The sequence below is a fragment of the Podarcis muralis genome, chromosome 10 (assembly GCF_964188315.1).
Source record: "Podarcis muralis chromosome 10, rPodMur119.hap1.1, whole genome shotgun sequence".
In the NCBI taxonomy this organism is placed as follows: Eukaryota; Metazoa; Chordata; class Lepidosauria; order Squamata; family Lacertidae; genus Podarcis; species Podarcis muralis.
This window is the reverse complement of record NC_135664.1, coordinates 7,575,227-7,591,826: the sequence shown is the minus strand read 5'-3', so window position 1 is coordinate 7,591,826 and position 16,600 is coordinate 7,575,227. Positions and strand designations below refer to the sequence as shown.

At 41.6% G+C, this 16,600-nt stretch overlaps 1 protein-coding gene across 13 annotated transcripts in view; it reads right to left on the bottom strand.

Annotated features, from left to right (window-relative positions):
• Positions 1 to 16,600, bottom strand: part of KMT2E (lysine methyltransferase 2E (inactive)) — a 58,756-nt gene that overhangs the window by 7,355 nt on the left and 34,801 nt on the right. For 11 of the 13 annotated variants that reach the window (XM_028747433.2, XM_028747423.2, XM_077935776.1 and 8 more), the window contains 11 exons: positions 16,261 to 16,378; positions 15,367 to 15,476; positions 14,709 to 14,973; positions 12,248 to 12,346; positions 6,987 to 7,151; positions 6,268 to 6,576; positions 4,937 to 5,005; positions 3,303 to 3,554; positions 2,416 to 2,560; positions 815 to 1,068; positions 465 to 521 (listed from right to left, as the gene is read on the bottom strand). In XM_028747433.2, the coding sequence (XP_028603266.1) occupies positions 465 to 521; positions 815 to 1,068; positions 2,416 to 2,560; positions 3,303 to 3,554; positions 4,937 to 5,005; positions 6,268 to 6,576; positions 6,987 to 7,151; positions 12,248 to 12,346; positions 14,709 to 14,973; positions 15,367 to 15,476; positions 16,261 to 16,378 (1,843 nt within the window). The remainder of the gene's footprint in view (positions 1 to 464; positions 522 to 814; positions 1,069 to 2,415; positions 2,561 to 3,302; positions 3,555 to 4,936; positions 5,006 to 6,267; positions 6,577 to 6,986; positions 7,152 to 12,247; positions 12,347 to 14,708; positions 14,974 to 15,366; positions 15,477 to 16,260; positions 16,379 to 16,600) is intronic. The other 2 variants (XM_028747428.2, XM_028747429.2) reach the window with 2 other exon arrangements.

The following is a 16,600-nucleotide window of genomic DNA, read 5'->3' as shown; positions in this document are numbered from 1 at the left end:
CGTGGCCAGCGTGACAAAGCTGCATCTGGCAAGCCAGCGCAGCACACGGAAATGCCGTTTACCTTCCCGCCAGTAAACGGTCCCTATTTATCTACTTGCACCCGGGGGTGCTTTCGAACTGCTAGGTTGGCAGGCGCTGGGACCGAACAACGGGAGTGCACCCCGCCGCGGGGATTCGAACCGCCGACCTTTCGATCGGCAAGCTTTTACCCACAGCGCCACCCGCGTCCCAACACTGGTGTAGATTACAGGAATTAGAGAAATGAGACCCTGCAGCGACTCTCCAGGGTTTCAGATAGAACTCTTCCTGTTTTGCATAGAGATGCGAGGGATTAAACGCAGGACCTTTTGTGCTCTGCTTCCAATTCTTCCACAAACAATTATTAGCAGCTGTTCATAGCTGGGAGGAAGATTTGCAAAACACACATAAGCCTTTCCCAGTAACTTCTTACAGTTCTCCTTACCTCTTGATTATACGTTCGCCTCTTAACTTCTGGGGAACTTTCAGGTGAAGAAATATTCTGCATTAAAAAAGTTAAGCATGGAAGTTTTATTTTAATGCAAATCACATATGAAAGCATCCCATTTTTTAAACAACATCTAAACTACTTTATTTCATTCTGCCTCCCTGGAATATATGCTAGGAGTTAAAACTTCTTTGAATTTTGTCTAACCCCCTTCTAAAGACTGGATTGGTAGCCATTACCACACGTTCCACCATTTGCTAAGATAGCTGGGGGTTTTTTATATAAAAAAAACCTGTCAATGCAAGTTGATGAATCAGGTAAGAGTATAGAAATATACAAAAGCTCACCTCAAAGTGCATTGCATTTCCATGTACACATGGAATCACTGGCGTAACAGGTGAGTAAATGGGCTTATAACCATTCCTACAGGTTTCATCTTCTGCTTTTATCCTAGGAGGAGTTGCAAACAGCAATGGATCTGAGGCAGAGAGATCAGCATGGGTTGGTGTGGCATATGGAGAAGGAATAGGTGTAGATGTTTCTGAATAGGCAGAATCCGACAGCTGATAGACTCTTCGTTTTTTTAGCGGTGTTGTCAGGTCTGCATGTTATGAAGGCAAACAAAAAACAACAATTGATGCTTTCTTGTTAAGCCATCAAGATTTCAACACAGTTATTAGGTTCCATCAATAAACCATTTTTGTCCAATCCCCTGCAATGCAGTAATCTTGACTAAAGCATCCAGAGTCCATGTGCACATTTGGAAACCTGGGAAGCCGTCTGACTAGACACCAAATATAGCAACTTGCCCAAGGAACCTTGAGTACAATACAGAGATTCGACATGAGTCTCAATTGCCAAACCAGGTATCTGCCCCCACAAACTACTCATTCCACAGAAGGAAAACTAGCTATGCTTGGAGAAACACACACACCCAACTCTACCTCCTCCCACCAAATGCAGAACAGGCAAAACATTCCCAGTCCATCAAGGGGGTCCCTAAAACTTGAATGGTTGGCTAGAAATCAATACATCGGTTTCCAGATGCTTCACTCTGTTCTTTCCATTTCCACAAAGAATGCCTTTCAGAACACATGGAGCTCAGAGGAACTCTAAGGAAAGAGGAAACCCAGCCAGATGGGTGGGGTATAAATAGTAAATTATTATTATATTATTATAGGTAAAGATAAAGTTACCCCTGACCATTAGGTCCAGTCGTGACCGACTCTGGGGTTGCGGCGCTCATCTCGCTCTATAGGCCGAGGGAGCCAGCGTTTGTCCGCAGACAGCTTCCGGGTCATGTGGCCAACGTGACTAAGCCGCTTCTGGCGAACCAGAGCAGCGCACGGAAACGCCGTTTACCTTCCCGCCGGAGCGGTACCTATTTATCTACTTGCACTGGTGTGCTTTCGAACTGCTAGGTTGGCAGGAGCAGGGACCGAGCAACGGGAGCTCACCCCGTTGTAGGGATTCGAACCGCCGACCTTCTGATCGGCAAGTCCTAGGCTCTGTGGTTTAACCCACAGCGCCACCCGCGTCCCTTATTATTATAACTAGAGACCTGCAATTTACTTTCCAACAAGCCCAGTTCTCCACAAGGTGGTGGTGGGGGTGAGGTATAGATCCTAGCTTGAGATAAAGGCATATATGTCAGATTTCATGAACTGATTGTGATAGCAAAATATCTCAGGGCAGCACTCTTTAATCTTGGTCACACACACAGAGGGTACCGGGAGTTCTGTTGGTGGAAGCAGCTGAACTTTCAAGCAGAGTGTGACTATATTCTCCAGCAGGAAAGATGCCACTAACCATGAACATTTAGTACAAAAGAAAGTAGAGAGAAGTGGTTGCCCAACCAGGTTCTTAAACATCAGGTCCCCTGCAAGTTTGATGAAAAGGGTTAAACCATTTCAGAGGATGGCTTGCACCGTATAACAAAAATCCTTACCTGATAAAGAACAACTGTCATTTAATAACAAGGGACTTCTACTTTCACCATTGACTGTGGGACTTCTAGATCTTTCATGAGATGGTGAATTAAACCTATCTACAGCTGTTGTGTTTTCTTCTTCCAGAGCTTGCTTTAACCAACGCTGGGGGGAAAAAAAGAATATAATTAAACTCTAGTCCGTGGGTACCAAGTGAGATCCATTATAATTATTGATTTAAATCATTTCCAGGCCATGTGCAATTTTTTTTAAAAAAACTCACTAGTCTGTTTTACAAAATGATATAAGACATGACACAGCGCAAACTTTTACAAGGGGAACAAAAAGTGGACTAAGTTGTTATTTAACAGTTCATGGAAAAGAAGGTCTTTATTTGACGACGAAATGAATAGGTGAAGGTAAAGGGACCCCTGACCGTTAGATCCAGTCATGGACGACTCTGGGGTTGCGACGCTCATCTCGCTCTATAGGCTGAGGGAGCCGGCGTACAGCTTCCGGGTTATGTGGCCAGCATGACGTAAGCCTCTTCTGGCAAACCAGAGCAGCGCACGGAACGCCGTTTACCTTCCCGCTGGTAAGCGGTCCCTATTTATCTACTTGCACCCGGGGGTGCTTTCGAACTGCTAGGTTGGCAGGCGCTGGGACTGAGCAGCGGGAGCGCACCCCGCCGCGGGGATTCGAACTGCCAACCTTTCGATTGGCAAGTCCTAGGCACTGAGGCTTTAACCCACAGCACCACCCGCGTCCCTAATGAATAGGTAGCACTATGCAAAAGCCTTTCACCAGTAGCCACCTGCCTTATCTAGTCTGTAGATATTTCACAAGATTTAAGAAATAGCTATTTGTTTTAATATCAAAAGGAGGAAAAACAAAAAGGAAACACTACCTTCTTGCAAGAGCCAATGTTTTCCACAGGTTCTTTTCTGCGCCTCTTTTCCGAAAGGAATGGCGATGTAAAACGAATATAGTGCTTAGGAGTAGTATATACATGTGGGCTGTAAGTGAGACCGGGCAAAGAATTCAGCTGTGTAGCCAAAACCTCAGGATCTGTCGTTATACGCAGGGGCCTTTCTGAAAGGCTGTCCGTCGGTTTTCCTGTCTTCTCGTTCTTCTCACTTAACCACTCACTCACCAAGTGCTAAACAGAAAAGGGAAAAGTCAACATAGCCCTTCTGCTGAAGGTAGTTATCAACTGCACATTAAGACCGTGTTCAGTACTATGGGAGAGTGCAAATACTAAAGTAACTAATGAAGCTGTAACTGCACACAGATACACCATTTATAGGTTCACTGGTAATCCAAGTAACTGACCAGGTTTGCAAAATCAGGTTAATGGCTTCTAAACAAGCAAGGTTGTAAGCCACTTTAAACCCTTGGCTTTGCATCATATAGCTTGTTTGAAAGCCATTAACCTTAATTCCTGATCGAATGGGGAAACTGGGGCTTCCTTGCTCGTTTCCCTGCTCACAGGAAGGAATTGTGAGTGGGTACCCAGAGCTCATGCGTATTCTGTCTTATTAAACCAGTATTTAATTGTGTAGACATGGCTGCTGTGTCAAGGTAAAATATACTAGACGGTAAGAGCTGATTTGCTGTCAAATCCTAGAAAGTGGTAAATTTGTGGTAAAATGCCACTGTTTAAAAGTTTTAGCCAGCGATGCTGATGTCAGCTTTTTTTTACTAATGCTACTGAGAAACAACCTGCATTCTTAAACTAAGTGATGTGTGTACTACAAGCATCAGCAATCGTTTTTAATTTACTTGTTCCTAAGTTTTTCTGTCTAAATGCATGCAGGGTGGTGTGGTGTTCTTGTACAAGAGGCCTTCCCTTGTGTGTTTTTTTCTAATGGGTGTCAACATTTTTACCGCACACAAGCCCTGCCATTCTTTGCTCACTGAGGCAACAACCTAAAACACACTCTTAATTCAGTGAGACTTATTTCTGTGTAAACGTGAACAGGATTGGACTGTTTAAGCCAGATCAAGCAGCCTGTTCCAATCAATTTCCTTAAGAAAAGTTTGAATTTAAAAACGGGAGTTTCCTGGAGCTGTTCAGGTGGCAGCAGTGACCAGGAATAGACCACCCTTTCAATTTATCCAGTTACTCAAGCCTTGTTAATATCCACATTGGGCTACTGCGACATGCTATCTGTATGTAGCTGCTGTTGTAAACATCAGAAACATATTTCCCGGTTGTTACTGCAGGCTCTAGAACTCTCTCCTTGAGAAGCCTGCCTGTTTCTCTCTGGTCTTCTGATGAAAGCCCCCTCTTAATTCAGAGGCCTCTGGTGCTATGGCAGAATCCTTACCTATTATTTACTGGTAATATTGCATTATTTAATATTGCTGTGCTGTTGTGCTGCATTCACTTCATTTAACAGTTTTGTTTTTGTTAGTTGCCTTGGGTATTTTACACAGAAAGGCAGGATAAAAACAAAAATATTACAAACAATAAATCTACAGCTGGTGGCATGCACACAAAAGAATATGCCCGGCCCTTATAGGGAATGGGAGACATACCTCACAAATTTGTGTCCAGCCCTTCCCATCCTTCTGGTCAAGGAATGTGAGCTGCAAGGAATGTGTTCCCTGAATGAATTGAGAAGGGAGAGGCTGGACTGGGATATAGGCTTCCCGGAATGCTCAGGTATGCTGAACATCCATGCATATGTACCACAGAGGAAGAGGGAAACCAGACTACTATAGAAACCCCTCCATAGATGCTCTGCATGCACTGAACTGGAGCAACCCCACAGTTAAAAGATGGCCACAAACTTTCATTTCCCTTTTTAGGATTTTGTTTCTACTTAGTGGAAAAGAAGCACTGAAAAACAAGGACTACTGCACTGGCTCTATTTCTGTGACACCTAGATCACTATTTCCTTCCAAGCTAGCAGCAACTGAAAGCAAACCCAACCCAAGAAAACTACTGACTGTTAGCAATGCCATGGCCTACGGTTTCACAGAAAAAGCCTAACATGAGCTCTTTCAATATCTTCATAGGGAGGCTATGCTGTGTTTTCTCCCTCTCAGTGGAAGGCAAACTCCAGACCTAGGAGTCCTCACAGGAGATGCATCCTATAGGACAAAATAAGAGATGTCAACTGTTCCTGCTTCCAGACAGACACTCAAATCATGACGTATGCCCCTTAAGGTGCAATAATTCAGTGTTGTGATCCTCCCTACCCTGAAAGTCATTGCATTCACTTCTCCTAGATAGGAGGGTAACTCCTGGGCGGTATCAGGAAGTATGGAGACCTTTTAGCCTTCCCTTCATTTTCTGACTTCAAAAATTAAGTCAGCATTCCCTACCCAAAATCATTGGAGACGGAGGAGTAGTCCCACCACCCAGAGGTCTTCACTTAGGTTTCTTGGGCGTTTGTGCAGACCTACCTTAACACATTTTGTTGCTTTTTTGAGGTCTCTCCAATGTCTTGCACCTCTCCCTATTTACCCATCTCATGATGGCATTCTGGTGTCTTGGATGGGGGGTGGGGCCCCCCTCCTGTTAACAGGGGCCCCTGATCCTTACCCAAGGTTCCCTACCTTCTAGTATCCAGGTTCCTCCCTATTTTTCCTAGGGGAAGTGAGTGTAGAAGAGGAAGAAAGCACGCTTGCCTTCTTTAAATAGCACATCTCAAAACCATACAAGGTCTTCTTGTGGTACCCCTGCATTACTGCACTTGCTCAAACAAGAAACCATTGGCACTCCCTCCTCCTCATCCCCAAACAGAGCTGATAACCAGTATATTCCTGCTTAAATGCTGCCCTGAGCTGCTTTGCAAAGAACATCACAGTAGACATTTAATACACAAATGAAAGGATCCGTTTAAGCTTGGAAATACACTTACCTTTTTTGTTTTAGGATATTTAGTAGGGCATTTGTTAAGTGCTGGGGGTTCTGGTTCAGGAACTATTTCAGGAACAGTTGTCTCAGTTTCAGGCTCAGCTGAAAGTGCAGTGTTTTCAGGCTCATTGTGCTGTGAACTAACTTCCACATCAGGAGAGGATGGTTGAATATCTGAACACATGCTAACAGTTCTGTGCCTTCTCCGCTGCTGTCCGATATGAGTTCTGCTCCGAGAGAAACTTTTTCTCTGTTTTGTCCTATTGACTTTGGCAGGGGTTGGCTTAGTGGCAGTTTCCTCTTTTGCTGGTTCCTTGTAAAATGCATGAAACACCAACGTCAGATAAACTGCATACCTTGTATAGCTAGAAAGAATAACCGCTCTGTAATTTTTCCAATGGTAAGTACATATTTGAAAGTGATTTTTAATGTGATTTCCCCCTATCCCAAAATTTTCAGCAATGGATGAGGCAACTTAATGACAGTCACATAATGACAGTCTTCTTTTAACAATATGCAAATTGTTCCAAGTACCATTTCAGAAGTCCTGAGTTTTATAAGGGATTTCGAAGGCACTCTTTTGGGTCAACACAAAGCCTTGATGATATGAAAGAACGCTGCTCAGTAACTTATAGCAGCAAAGTGTTGCCCAAACATAAACACATAACAGAAAAGCTTAATCTTTCAAGTCAGCTTAAACTTAATAAAGTTATATGTCACTACCTGTACAAATTCTGTTTCGTTGATGATCTGTGTTTCTTTGCATTCAGGTTTAATTTCAGTTTTAGCTGTACTAATTCTTTCCAAAGCCTGCTCTCTTCTTTTTTCTCTTTTTTCTAGCCTGGCAAAAGCTTGAAGAATGGCTTCCATTTTCCGTTCTTCTCTGGTCTGAAGAATTAAGCAACATTAATTTTTAAGCAATGTATGCTGAAGATAAAATAAAAGGACATAAAACTTAGCCATGTTCCAACTGTTTCTGCACAACGGCCAAAACAAGTTACAGGATCAGCACTATCATTATATGCTAGCTTATATACTGATGTTTGACACTCAGGCACGGCACTGTGGTTTTTTTTAACTTGGAGCAAAAGAAAACAAATTAGGTACACACCTGCCAATAAATGTCAATTCCTTATATGGTACAGAAAGAAGAATATTAACTAGAATTAAAATACAATAAGCTTCTTAATATTTTTAACAGAATAAGATGCAATGAAAGTATATGATGTACATTTTCTGTGCACGTCTATATGAAAAATGCTGTTTCAAAACTATATTAAACCCAATTTTAAATCAATATTGCTATCTTCCCGTTTGAACCTGTGTTGAATGAAAAAGCATCTTTCCATGATTTCTTTTTAAAATACACTATTTTATAAACACCTATTTATAATTTACAGTTAACAAAGTGTAATTTTGCTCCTCGTCAAATTCTGCTGAGTGTACCAGAGCCTGTACAGACTGTCAACATTAATCTGTGATGGTGGGATACTGGGGTTTAGACTTCTTAGAACATGATAAATGCATTCATTTAAACCTGCTAAGCAACAGTTTCACATGTTAGTAAGGCATAAGGTGCCCAGTCAAAATGCCAACTTCTGTTCCTCAAAATGGTAAAAAGTAATGCATGATGATAAGGAGCATTTTAGTGCACTGGCTGTTCTCTACTGATGTGTAAAAATAAATTTTGTTCCAGAAAACCTTATCATCCCAATTTCTATTTAAGTGTCATCTAATATGACAAAGCATTCCAATTTTTTATCCATTATATTGACTTTACCATTTTTTTTAGTAGTCTTACGAATGAACAATATTATTCAAACTATTATTTGATTATGTAAGCCAGGGGACCTCCAACAGGCACTTTATGCATCACCAATAACTCACCAGATCCCTGCATTCATGGATCCAATTTTAATGAGTCTTTGCTCTTAACTTATCACTCTTTCATCACTCTTTCATAAGACAACAAAGTGAAGGGAAGGGGAAAATGAAAGTAAATCATCGCTGAACTACCAGGGATCTTTCAAGTGATGAGAAGCAGTGGGATATGTTCCTGGGAGAGATGGCATCACACTACAAGGAATCAAACAAAATTTCCACTGTAACTAGGGACCACACACAGAAACAGGCCCCGTGCGCCTTCAACAGGAGTGTGTGTCAAAACACTTTACTTCAGCAATAGGTCTATGTGGTTTTATACCGATAGAATTGCAAAGATCTCCACCAAGGTTGGTGGGATCTGTAGCTGCTCAGAAAGGTCTTAAAAGTTCCAGGAAGCAGTTCTTACACCTCACTGCATGAAGCATCGGCCTCAGGTACAAAGTTGCCTTCACATTTTTGTTTCTTTGTCCTAGCAAGCTAGGAAGTGTGGTGTGCCCCCATCTCACTTTGATCTTTATCAGCAAGTACCTTCCAAATGCTCTTGTTAATAGTCAAGGCAGCTTAAGCCATGCAGCTGGCACACCTAGCTTCAGGGAGAAGAACTAGCCAAGTCTGCTCTATTTCTCTAGACTAGAGAGACAGGTCACAACTTAAGATAACAGAGTTTACCTACTACCTCAGTGTTTGCATTCTTGCATTCTGCAGTCAGGGCTCCCATTTCTCCAGTGGTGAAGGATAACACTGGTTCTGTTTCATCACTTTGTTACAAGGTCATGCTGTGCCCTTTAGAGCTCCCAATTCATTTCCAGATAATAAATGCATTATATAAAGGTAGTATAACTGGAAATTCTGTGTCATGCTTGGTGGTAACATGATTTTCATAGCTTTTCACCGATAAATGTGGAGGACCTCCTAACTTACTCCCTTTAAATGGCATCTGGCCTATTCATTATACCACTCCCCCATATAAGACCAAAAATTTCATCACGGAACATGATCCCTCTTCACCCTTATACGGGTGAAAATGATTAACTGGAACTTGGCGGAACATTAAAAAAAAGGGCTATAGCATGTATTATCTTCTGTTGCACAAAGCAGCTGAAGACCCAAGATTTGCCTACTGTTTTTAACCCTTGTGCTACTGAAACATAGAGAAAACAGGCTACTTTTATCACAAGTTTTTCTTAGCACCAGTGTTTTTCCTTATGACAAGGAATCATTTAAATATTAACGGTATATTAAAAGATAACTCAGAAGCTAGAACCTCTAGAAAAGGTAGTCTATGAATCAATTTAACACAATCAAGATACAGCATAAAATAAATGCTGATGCCACAGGTGAATATAACATCCTAGTATAGGCAATATGGGGACGCGGGTGGCGCTGTGCGTTAAACCACAGAGCCTAGGACTTGCCGATCAAAAGGTTGGCGGTTCGAATCCCCGCAACGGGGTGAGCTCCCATTGCTTGGTCCCTGCTCCTGCCAACCTAGCAGTTCGAAAGCACTTCAAAGTGCAATTAGATAAATAGGTACCGCTCCGGCGGAAAGGTATACGGCATTTCCGTGTGCTGCTCTGGTTCGCCAGAAGTGGCTTAGTCATGCTGGCCACATGACCCGGAAGCTGTATGCCGGCTCCCTCGGCCAATAAAGCGAGATGAGCGCCGCAACCCCAGAGTCGGCCACGACTAGACCTAATGGTGAGGTCTAGGCAATACCTTTATAGGCAATATGAACTTTCATCAGCAACATGGCACTACCCTGCAATCAGATGCCATGCACTCTGGTCATAAGAGTAGTGGAATAATGAAAGACCCACATAACACCCAGCAGCGTTCACATTTTTGCAATTCCTATTAACGTCCCTTTGTATATTACATTATAAGCCTCTCTTTCCAGAGACCTAAAAAATAAGGCCTCCTCACTCAAGGAAACTGCCAACAGAACAGAAACATTCTCAAACTACTAGTTTGTGTGCTAGCTCAAAACTGTTGTGCAAGTGACTTTGGTGATTGGTAATAACCACCCTCACCCATATATATTCCTACACAAACTTAACTGACAGATCTTTAAAGCTGATGCAGTAGAGGGATCTTTTACACACATAGGGTGGTTGTGTAAACATGCCCAAGAATATTGGGAGATGGTCTATGAGATAAAAAAGATCTTCAAATTTACATTCCCCCCAAAACCTGAAGCCTTCTTATCGGCTGTAATTGGCGAAGACATACCAATGAAGGCACGTAATCTATTGTGTTATCCAACAGCAGCCAGAATAGTATATGCTAGAAAATGGAAAGAAAGAGGAATTCCTACGAAAGAACAATGGCTGCATAAATTGATATAATTTGCAGAATTAGAAAATATGACACCCAAAATAAGGTACCAGAACAACAAACAGACTAGGGGCAAGTGAGAAGGCTTTGGGAAGTATTTAAAAAGATATGATACCAAAATCAAATTCCAAGCAGCGGCAACCTTATGAGCAACAGCTAACTACAACCAAGGAATGAAAGAGGGGTAAAGTAACTGATAGGCAGAAAAAAGCAAGGTATATCTAGAATGCCTCAGAGTGTTAGGTTGGGAAGTCTGTACAGAAACAATGTATGATAGGAAAACATGATGTGTATCAGAAAACTGGAAAAACATTAAAAATTAAAATTAAAGCTGATGCAGTTAATTATTTCCCAGAGCAGATGCAAGATTACCAAAGGAAGATTTCCCAAATGAAGATGTTTTATGGATGCTATCCCAGTAGCAGCACAGCCCCTGCCCCTCCCTGCATCCCTGAGGAAGGAAAGGGGAGGCGTCGTTCCTCAGAGCAAGGCATTCTGGGAGCAGTAGCCTGAGATAATAGGGTGGCTAGACATGTAACCAATTACAGCATGTGATCATGTAGAAAAGTGGCAGCATGTAGTCACTCTCCTAGGCCACCTTTCCCAGAGTGCCACCTGCCAAGGAGGAACACCCAACCTCAGAATGGGGCACAGAGGAGAGAGAGGTGTGCTGTCTCCACGTTAGTAGCAGCAAAACAATGAAATTAAGGGGAAGGGCGGGGGGAATAAGAGGTGTATCAGCGGCTCGCTTTGTGCTAATTCTGTGAACAGTTATGTCTTCCTCCAAACTTTCTCAACTGCTCAGTCAACCCTCATGTTTCATCACGTCAGGATTCTCCCAGTTTCCTGACCCCTTCTGATGTGCCTGTGCCCCTGCTTGAAGTTCCATATTTTAAAATTAAATAAGGCAACATTCATACAGCAATGTAAGTAGTTTGTGTACTACTGTATTAAGGGCAGGGTATCTGACTTCTAGGGGACGCGGGTGGCGCTGTGGGTAAAAGCCTCAGCGCCTAGGGCTTGCCGATCGAAAGGTCGGCGGTTCGAATCCCCGCGGCGGGGTGCGCTCCCGTTGCTCGGTCCCAGCGCCTGCCAACCTAGCAGTTCGAAAGCACCCCCGGGTGCAAGTAGATAAATAGGGACCGCTTACTGGCGGGAAGGTAAACGGCGTTTCCGTGTGCTGCGCTGGCTCGCCAGATGCAGCTTGTCACGCTGGCCACGTGACCCGGAAGTGTCTCCGGACAGCGCTGGCCCCCGGCCTCTTAAGTGAGATGGGCGCACAACCCCAGAGTCTGTCAAGACTGGCCCGTACGGGCAGGGGTACCTTTACCTTTACCTTTTATCTGACTTCTCTTTGTTAAATCTACACAGAGGAGGGACCCCCCCCCCAATCTTCAGACATCTACTCAACTTGGCTAATCACTTATGGAAAATACTGGGATTTTCTTATCTCAAGGTACAGAAAGTGCATTCTTTGAACTGAAACAAGACTTCAGCAGCGCAAAATCAAGAATATGTAAACTCCCAAGAAAGCGCAAGCGCACACACACACACACACACAGCCCTTTTTCAGAAAGTAACACTCAAGCCAAAAATAGAAACACACAAGACTCAAGTTTTAGATATTGTTAGCATGTATCAGGAGCAGATTTCAAATATTCTCAAACACTAAACACCTAAGAGAGGCAGCAATGATTAGCATGGGAAGAGCAGCTGTCACCAATCTGTAGTGACAGCTTTAAGCAGCTACTAGCTTCCCAACTTACCATCTTCCTTTTCCTTTCTGCAATCTGCTCCTCTGATTCCATTTCTACTTCATTGCTAATAGGAGTTTTTTCTTCTATATCATCAATAAAATCTGGCTCCTGAAAGATGGAAATGACTGCTTTACAGAAGCTCTACTACTACTGCTGCTATAACCGAGGGAACGCCAAATACTATATGATACTTATGCTGCAATTCTATACTCACTTACCTGGGAGCAAGTCCTACTGAATTCAGTGGGGCTTACTTCTGAGTAGACATGTATATAGAATTGTACCATAAAAAGCCTCGCATCACCACTGCAAAAGCAGCCAACCAATTAGCCATAGTAACATGCAAAAGCAACAATTCAAACATCTAGAAATAAATATCCAGTGACTAAAGCATCTTTTTTTGCCAACTAAAGAAATGACCAAATATGTTTTAGTACTTATTTGTATGAAGACATGCAAGCTAGTGGTCAGACAAGTGTCCTGAATCTGTCAGCTGCTCTAACAATAAAAAAGAAACTAGGATTTAATGTAGGCAGTTTTGCCTCCAAAATTGGCCTGACAATCTTTGTTTGGGTTACTTCTAGAACATCACCTCAAAGTTAATAATATATATGCAACTTTGCTAATCCACTATTAATCTAGGTTTTTAAAAATATTTGTTCCTTTACAGTACAATCCCATACATGTCTACTCAGAAGTAAAGTCCCACTGAAACCAGTAGGGCTTACTCCCAAGTGTGTCTAGGACTGCATGCCTAGTATGTGCATAAAATTGCCTACTGAAAAATTTCTATTTTATCACAGAGCAGTCAATAATACTAGCTGCTTGATCCTTTTAAAAAGTTTTTAAGTACTTGATGTGATGAATCCTACCCTCAAAAGCAGGTTTTCAGACACATAAAGCCAATTTTCACAACTACTAGATGTTTTAAGGGTGCAGAAAATGATTACAAATACAAGATACTCCTGACGGGAATATTACTTGGGGCACAGATGACCACTCTTCATTACAATTCTGTGATTGAGGTACCAGGCTTCCCAAAAGTTGAAAATATACAAGTGCAACTCCACCCCCCCCCCCGGAAAAAAACCAGTACAACTGCCAAAACACAATTTCATTTTGCTCTGTGTTATGCTGTGGAATTCTGAGCATTTCAGTAGCAGTGCACATTGTGGGTTGAAACACCTTCCTCTCTTACCTCCCAGTTTTAAACACTGTCCACAGCATTTTAATCAGTATCATTTAAAAGAAAGGCAAGAGGATTTCAGGTGTCTTGGGAGATTGTGCGCTGATCTGCATGGCTCCCAACAGCTCCCTTTATGTTCCCCTTTAGTCTATCTCAGATTGGGGGTGGAATGGAGGGAGAAAAAATATGTTAAAACAGAAACTAAATCTCTCATGTCCCACTAGACATATGACTTAAAAAGAAAATTAACAGTGATGCAGAGTCAGTGGATCTTACCCTAGAATGATTTTCCTGGCATGCACATAGTCTCCCAAGGATTTTGTTGTTTTCAATGGGTTTGATGGAATATAAAAACCAATCTAAACTTTTTTTTTTTAAAATGTGGGACACTGAATATCTCTGACAGCTGCCACAGAATAGCTAGTATACCCATGTGGCAAGAGAACGGCTCCTATTCAACAGATATGTGCAGATATGGCCTAAGCAAAACAATGGTAACTTGACTCTGCAGATCAGTATCTGTAAGGACTCATTTGCTGTGCCTTGCGAGGAAAATGGAAAAGCAACAAGTGCAACTAATGATCGCTTCAAATTCATCTAATCCTCAACCTACACATCATGCTCCTGTTCCATTCCTTAGGTGGAACTGAATTTTCAGCCATGTCCGAGGAAAGAAACATTACTGTGTAAGCAACCCCTCCTGCATTTGCCAATCCAACAAATAAATGCTTTGTAAGGATTTTTCTTTAAAAGTTAACATCCTATGACCTATGTGAGACAAATAATATTGCTTCTTTTCAACAGCTGCTTGTATCATGAATGGGGAACCTGTGGCCTTCTAGATGTTACTGCACTATGATTCCCAGCATCCCTAACCACTGGCTGTGTAGGCTGGGGCTTGTGGGAGTTGATCATTTGGCGGGGCCACAGTTCCCTACCCTTGTGTTATATAAATGCTACCAGGCTACAAACCCTGGTAAGATCCTGGATCTCAAGGCACAGCATGATGTTCTTACATTTGTGATCTGCAAAAGTATTCTGATGCTGTTCAACAAGTTAATTTTTAAAAATTCAAGATGAGGTACCTTCTACAAAGCCATCCAGTTAAAATAACCCCACCCCCATGCCCCAAGCCAGCAGTTCCTTGAAGGTTTGGGAGTTTTATATTTGCATACGGCGTCTTGGCCCACAAAATCTGTGCTCTTGGGAGTTGCCCCAACCACCACCCGGAAGGAAATGGGAAACTTCAGAGTCATGTGTTTAATTTTAAATATGCTGTAATACCTGATTATTTGAGATTGATAGCCTAAGGGGAGAAAGCTTTCTCTGTCTGTTGTCTGGAAACTTTGTTTTGGTGGCTGCTCCTTCACAATCCAAGGTGATGTTCTGGTTTTGAGTCTCCTTTTCTTTTGAAGCATCTCTCTCTTTTCTGCCCTTTTTTCTTCTCGTATCATATCCAGTATTTATGTTTTCTGTAGGTTCAGAGCCTCGCTTAAGTACTGGGCATTCAGGATTTTCTTTCAAACAAGCACAGTCCACTTTGTATTTGCTAAAAATAAAAACAACAACAAATGAAATATCGAAAAACTTTGCAAAAAACATTTGCACAGTACTGCTTTCTATGCAGTCCGATCCTCTGTAGGCTTACTCTGAATTTAACACCGCAATGTTCAATGGAAAGATAATCTTACCAGCACAATTCATAACTAGTACATGTGCTAGTTACATGTACATGTTTGATCCTGCAATTCTAATGTGATATGAATCACAGCAACGCCAGATTCTCTGTTAAACTGTGGGGTTTAAGACCACTGCATTTTAATGGCATCCCATTATTGTAATCTTTAAAAATGTAAATGAATGGAGACCACTTGATTAACAATAACAAAGCAATTTCATATCTGACAATTCAGCCCTAATATTTGTGCCCAACCTGACTTACCAATTTCCATAATCAAAATCGAATGCAATAGTTATTTCTGTTCCCTTTGGAATGTTTTGGATGGAGTAGATATAAAGATGAATGGTTCCATCTTCAATGGCATGTCTAACCTAAACACAGAAAAATAACATATTTAAACAGTTTTTAATATATTTGGAAACAAAAATTGTAGACTTGTTCCACCGAAGTACTTTAATCAGTTATTGTTTCTTTGGTAAAGGCCTCTGTTCAGAAACACTCAACTGAAATAGCAATCATTACTATCAACTTATGTAAGTTATAAAGATATATATAAAGCCCATTCCATTGCTTACAGACAAATTTACAGTATTCCAATAAATTTCTTTAGACTTTGCACATGAATCTAGGAAAACAGTTTTCTGGATACAGTGGGATGTTACAAAAATCATGTATCACTTTAAAGTGGTTGCCTTCTATATCCTAGTGCAGAGATCAAAAGAGCATATTTTGCCCCACATATGCAAAATCTGTCCAGGTCAGGCCCTTTAAGTTAAAAAATTAAGAACAGACCTTCTGTTTCCACATCCTTACCGATACAATTAAGTGGAGGCATAATATATGAGGATTTCAACTAAGTTATATGTATTCCTCTTTTAGACTTAATTGGAGAATCCTGAAAATAGCACCCTTGGAAATATTTATAATACTTTACGATTACAAAGGCATACTGTGAACTGACAGCAACTGTCCTTGCTTCATTTTAAACTAGCAACACTAATGTTCTGGAACTTTATGTTGAATATATTCACTGATTTTTTTAAATTTATTGAGCCGCTATTTCATTACCAGAAAATATGTATACACAGTCAAATTGTATTCTGCCACCCTCAGCAAAAGATTTACTATGAAATATTTTAAAACTTGCAAGCCTACCTCAGCATTGGGTGTACAAGAACGTCTGATAAATCGAGCTTCATTCCCAAAGGTTCTTGCATCTACACACATTTCTAGCCCGTGGAATTTAGAATAGAATAGAACAAACGGGTATGGCCTAAAGGAGTTAAAAAAACCAGCAAAGACATATCACCACTGTTGCTTTAAACACATATAAAATTAGTTTTTCAAACATTTGGAAAAATCTGAAAAAATAGGGAAATACTTTTCTATGAGCTGGATTGAGCTGTCAACAAGAGCAAATTCCCATAAAAGGACTTCTCCCACTCTTGTCACCCTGCTGCACCCCTAAAATTGGGCTGGGGTTTGTGGGAAGCCC